The following is a 5,774-nucleotide window of genomic DNA, read 5'->3' as shown; positions in this document are numbered from 1 at the left end:
GAGTATTGGGATCGAACATACCAAGTCCTTGAGACACCCCCATAATTGTACGGAAATTGTCTGGACTCGAGGAGCACTCCCTCACAGTTTACCACATGTCAACACAATGTATTCACTATTCGAAAATAAACGCGCCATTTTCACAAAATTTTAGCTTAAATGACAGAAACAACGCGTAAACACCTGCCCGTTGGAGTCGGATAAATCTAACTAAAAATTCAATACCTACTCTTATGTCTACCTCGGTCGCAGAGCGAAAAACATTTATTCTAAAAACACAATGTTTTGCGCTGATTTTACAATAGTAGGCATCTTAAAAAACGAGTTTCGTAAGGAAGTGTTTGTTTCATGAGTCCAAGCTTATAAAACGAATCGCGCACCGCGAGTTTTATAAAGCATAAATGGAATAATCGCCTTATGAAACGACTTTTTCATACTATTTTTTCTACTTTGCACCTTTTGAGCCGTTTTTAAATCAGAAGTAAGAATCAAATACTGAAATGAAAATTATATTTCGATAAAATGGTACTTACATAACAATTTTGTTATTCTTAATGAGATCTGTCATTGGTTAAAATTAATGTACCTACTTATTTCTGACACACGTTGTATAATATGCAATTGGTGGACCAGCCAAAAACTGTTAGTTGTGCACAAGTGTTCCGTATAACTTGTTTTTCATTATAAACCAGGAGGATTACCTTATTCTTCCACTCTTTCCAACATTTCTCTGTTATTGGGAATTGTTGTGGCAGTATTTTCCACCCGTTTTCTTAAAACTTTAATTGGGACCGAATATACCAAGTCATTCATGTACCCCCACAAGAAGTAGCACGGAAATCCTCTCGACTCGAGGAGCACTCCCAACGCTTCACCATACATCAACACAATATCTATGTATTCACTACTCGAAAATAAACACGCCATTTTCACAATATTTTCGCTTAAATCACATAATCAACACTTACCTTGTGGAGTCAGACAAAACCAATTAAAAACTACACCTCGGCTACAGAGCAGAAAAACTGTATTCTAAAAACACGTTATGCGTTGATTTTACAAAAAGTATTATTTCGCGGTCACTGTCATTCGGTCAAATAACTAGAAAATGCGAGTAAATAGCCAGCTCATTAATTTTTGGGGGGGAAAATACTTAAATTCTTGGGGAGAACTGTCACTGGTTAAAATTAATGCACTTGTGTCTTAAACACGTTGTATGTAGTTTTGTTTTTGCTCTAAAGTAAAACCAAATTGATTGGTTACAGCTACTAGAAAAAGCGAAATTTTTGTACGTCGTATTTAATTGGTAAACAGTTTACATTATCAGATGTGACCTTTTCTATATACCTGTTTCCCACAAGCGAGCCTGGATATTTTCAAATATAAAAAGAATTGCCACACAAAGATTATTTATTATTATTTAATTAGACGACGTAAACGAGAAATACTATTAATCGAGTTAATACAATTAAAAAAAAAAGTAATAATGATCATTTAAAGTCCTTGGGTGTCATTGGGGGACCTCACATCATCGATTTTCAGTATCATTTTGACCAGTTGGGTCGCCAGCAATAACTGTTGTCTCTTGGACTTGAGAGATTCTATGACGTGTTGCTCCCTCATGTTCATGTTTCCAGTAGACATACAATCAATACCCAGAGAAGAGTCGCCTGTTGCCGCTTGCTTGGCCTTGACTTCCCCTAGAGTGTGAATGGCGGACAATCCGCTGTTTTCTGCCAACGCCAGAGGAATACTCTCCAAAGCTTCAGCAAAACTTCTAAAAGCATATTGTTCGAGAGACGGCAATTGATCAGCTTGCGCCGCAACGGCCAAACTGCACGATATTTCGGCAGCTCCTCCTCCGTATACTACGCGCGGTTCTTGCACCAAACTTCTTACGACGCAGAGAGCATCATGGAGACTTCTCTTGGCTTCGGCCACCAACATCTGATTACCCCCGCGTACCAAAATGGTGACGGCACGAGAATTGGAGCACTCTTCGATGACCAACATTCGGTCTTTAGTTGTACCAAAGGCCAATTCACGGACCAGACCTGCAGTTCCGAGCTTGTCGCAACTAAGTTCCTCAAAACGGGGAACTATTCTGCCGCCGGTTGCTATTGCGATTAACTCGATTTCGGGTCCTCCCACCCACCGTACCGCGGGGAGTTGTTGTTGCAAAAGGAGATGGTTGGCTTCGTCGTCGAAGCCCCATTGGCAGATTGCCAATGTAGCACCCGCATTTTTTACGAGGCCGACCTGTCAGCAAACATTTTTATTTGTCGGTTTATTTCATGGGACACGTTGATACTTACCATTTCTTTGAACTTATCTTGCTCATACTGACGCAACTCTTTGAATTCTTCCACATTGGTGACATCGAGCTTATGCTTTGTTTTTGGTTTTGGTGGTTCAAATGGACAAGTCAGAATTGCCAATTTCACATTCCTCAATTCTTTGGGCATCTGTGGGTGGGACATGGTCTTGTCAATGACCACACCCTTCACAAGAACTGTATCTTCCAATCTGCCACCAACCTAACAATGTTTTTCACGTCAAACGTAACTCATCAAAAGTAGAAAACACACGTATAAGCAAACAAATAAGTGTAACTTTTCCGTTGACAATTTAATTCATACACAAAAAATCCTATAAGCAGCGGTGTTTTTGTCATTATAACAGCGAAAAAAGTTTGCCCTAATTTTTCCAGCAACAAAACGGAACCTAACGTTTGAAAGCGTCTGATTCTAGTAGGTCTGCATCATAGTGATTTACGTATTCATTAAATTGTCTTACCGAATTACACTTAAGCTTTTTTTTGGGTCAAAGTAAACTTGACATTTATAATTCGAGTTTTGTTGTCTGGCAATTAAACTCAAAAAACTGCCAGAAAAAAATACTCGTCCCACGGACTCGTAATTGATTCAGGGGCAATTTTTTTTCGTTAAATTGCCAGGCAAAAAAATTCTCATTGAAATGTCAAGTTTACTTCGACAAAAAAAAAACCTCTCGTGTAATTATAAGTGACAAAAAAAAGGTAATTCAACTCGTCAAAGTTTAATTCGTTCATTTTGTTTTTTTCAAGAGCATTATTGTTATTTTTGCTTCTTATTATCTGTATTATTAATTTTTTTTTTTGTATTTACCATTGGGACCGACAACGGTACAAAACTGACGATTACGCTAGCTTCTAACTCAAAGTACACAAGAAGCCACTAATGGTAAAAAGCATCTAGGATAAAAGTTTTATTTTATCAGGTGACTTACTTTACCCTCTACTTTAATTAGTTCAAAATTGACGTCTTTCTGTTCAAGATCTGCCACCGCCAACACAGCATTGACTGCAATTTCTGCCATCTGCCTGTGGCACTTGTTTATAATTTTAGAGCCAAGAGTGGTTTTAGCCACTTTGATCAGTGGTTCAGTGTCTTGACTAGAAACGGGAAACAATTCAGCAATTTTTTCCAGGTGTTTCACTGCAGTCTGACATGCCATCTCAAATCCATCAGCAATTCTGATAGGATGAATGCCTCTATTCAACAAAGATCCAGCTTGTTCCAACAAAGCTCCTGCCAACACAACAACACCAGTGGTACCATCGCCAATTTCATCATCTTGAGATTGGGACAACTGCACCAACAGTTTGCCAATTTCATGGTCTACTTCCATCATCTTCAATATCGTGGCTCCATCATTGGTGACGGTGACCTCGCCTGTTAAAGGGCGGTTGAAACACAGGGTAGAGACCATAATGGATACTCACCATCAGGTGAAACCAACATTTTGTCCAGGCCCTTGGGTCCTAAAGAGGTGCGAATTGTAGAGGCTATTTGTTGAGCAGCCAAAATGTGCGACTACAAAACAATTAGTGGTGTCAATTGCCAATTAACGAAATTAACATAATCTCAGTTTTAACGCATAAATACGAATGTTATTATGTATAACATAATTTTTAACTTCACTTCAAAGACAATACACGTTAATTGCACCGAAAAAGGGAGGTAAGGGAGGTAATTTTTATAAAGTGCAAACACATGACATGTAAAATTGATCTCCACCTAACCTTACCTTCAAAGCATCAATTCCGGTTAATCGCTTTTGATTTTCTTGATCGCGAAGAATAATAAATGGTCTACCAAATTCATCAAAAGCGATACTTCCCGGAAACGCAGACATTTTGACGTAATGATGACAATATTGCGAGATGATTACTGATATTTATTCACAACAAAACTTCACTAATTTTTAAGCAACGCCACATTAGAGAGTACCCGAATCCTAGGCTACTGCGCAGTGCGCACAGTGTTGCATTGCCTGGCGCATGCCTGGCGCTTCATTTCAATGCACTGTTGCCAGATACTCAGCTCCATAATTGCCAAGTCGCATCATACGAATTAGAAAATTCTCGTCGGGAAATGAAAAAAATATTCGCTGGTTCTCCGACTAATAGAGAACTCGCAGGCTTAAAATGTTCGTCGTGTGGGCAGTTAATGGCAAAAAGCTGACACTTTGCTAAATCGATGGATTATGTATAGGTGAACATCAAAAAAAAAGTCCAAAAATTGTGAGGTGGAAAAAGGCGTTACTCAAAATTTTCGAGTTACGTAGCTTATCGTATAGCCCGTGTTCAAGTATTTTTTTGGTAGAAACTTTGTAATATTTTCTGTAGCCGTTTGGTTGTAAAAAAATAAACAATTTTCAAAAAAGTAGTACGTCTTATGGAAAGAATAAAATTGAAATCGCTGTATCTCTGTTCGACGCTCACCAAAAATTCGTTAATTTTGCCGTGTTTTTACGTTTTTCACTCCATTGCTCAAAAACTAAGCCCCAAATCGAAAAAATGTATTCTTTAAGAACTCAAGACCGATATTCGCGCGCCACATACATTTTATTCCCGGGCAGTGAATTAGTTTCATGCGACACGGTAAAATCGTTCGCAGCACAAGCGAAAATCGTTCGCAGCTCAATCGACTAAAAATCAGCGACACGGCAAGCTAAAATCAAGGTTACTGGCGGCATATTTATTTGGATTTAATCTCTCAATTCAAAGTAACCAACCTTAGGCATTCAAAATAACTTTTGAAAATTCTAGTTACACACAACATGAAAAACGTGATTTCTCTAAAAGTTAGAATTCTAGGGAGTAATTTATTTTTGACACGAGAGTATACAGGGTATTTCTGAAATAAGTGCATTAATTTTAACTGGTAAGGGCGACAGCACGAGCAACTTGCACTTCACAAGATGCCTCATTTTACTTCTAATCACGCTTCTAATCAACGAAAATTCATTTGTCATCTTTAGTAGGCTTTCATACGTAAATTCAAAGCATACTTGACATTTTTTCTATTTTGTTTTGCGTTATTAATTTACATTTTTAAGTGTAACTTAGAAATAACTAAGAGTTGTAAAATTGTTTTTGAATTTTTTTTCAGTTAAATAAAAAAGTGTTCCCCTAATTTTTTTGAGCAGTGTATTAGCGCTGATCTCAATTAGCCATTGCAGTATTTAGTGGCGTAGGGCTATTTTAGTGAAAAATCTCTCCAATTTTTTTTTGGCAAAATGTTTTGAAATTTTAAACGTACATAGCTCCGTTATTAAGCAACTTACGGCGATGAATGTTGCACCGTTGGATTCTTTTCGTCCAGGAGCTTCTTTTGAGAAAAAATTTTTTGAGAAATTCGCAAAAAAATAATTTTTTTAATTTTCGAAGATTTTTCGCTCAAAAGAAGCTGCTGCTCGACGAGAGGAATCCAACGGTGCCAAATTCATCG

The 5,774-nt window shown here is 37.8% G+C and overlaps 1 protein-coding gene across 1 annotated transcript; it reads right to left on the bottom strand.

The window, feature by feature from the left end:
* Positions 1–1,392: 1,392 nt before the first annotated feature.
* On the bottom strand, positions 1,393–4,299 carry CCT5 (chaperonin containing TCP1 subunit 5). Its single transcript, XM_069052298.1, has 5 exons — positions 4,069–4,299; positions 3,764–3,854; positions 3,268–3,713; positions 2,316–2,537; positions 1,393–2,259 (listed from the first exon to the last, which is right to left on the bottom strand). The coding sequence occupies exons 1-5, from the start codon at positions 4,174–4,176 to the stop codon at positions 1,495–1,497; spliced, it is 1,632 nt and encodes a 543-aa protein (XP_068908399.1). The 5' UTR covers positions 4,177–4,299; the 3' UTR covers positions 1,393–1,494.
* Between the last annotated feature and the right edge of the window lie 1,475 nt (positions 4,300–5,774).

The sequence above is a fragment of the Tenebrio molitor genome, chromosome 6, assembly GCF_963966145.1.
Source record: "Tenebrio molitor chromosome 6, icTenMoli1.1, whole genome shotgun sequence".
NCBI classification, from domain to species: domain Eukaryota; kingdom Metazoa; phylum Arthropoda; class Insecta; order Coleoptera; family Tenebrionidae; genus Tenebrio; species Tenebrio molitor.
This window is presented reverse-complemented; position numbering and strand designations above follow the sequence as displayed.

Bases quoted from the DNA above. Each gene is read 5' to 3' on its own strand.
- CCT5 (XM_069052298.1), bottom strand. From the start codon at position 4,176: ATGTCTGCGTTTCCGGGAAGTATCGCTTTTGATGAATTTGGTAGACCA. The intron at 3,714-3,763 runs GTGAGTATCCAT...GCCCTTTAACAG, and splicing joins AATGTTGGTTTCACCTGATG to GCGAGGTCACCGTCACCAAT. The intron at 2,260-2,315 runs GTAAGTATCAAC...GTTTGCTGACAG, and splicing joins AAGATAAGTTCAAAGAAATG to GTCGGCCTCGTAAAAAATGC.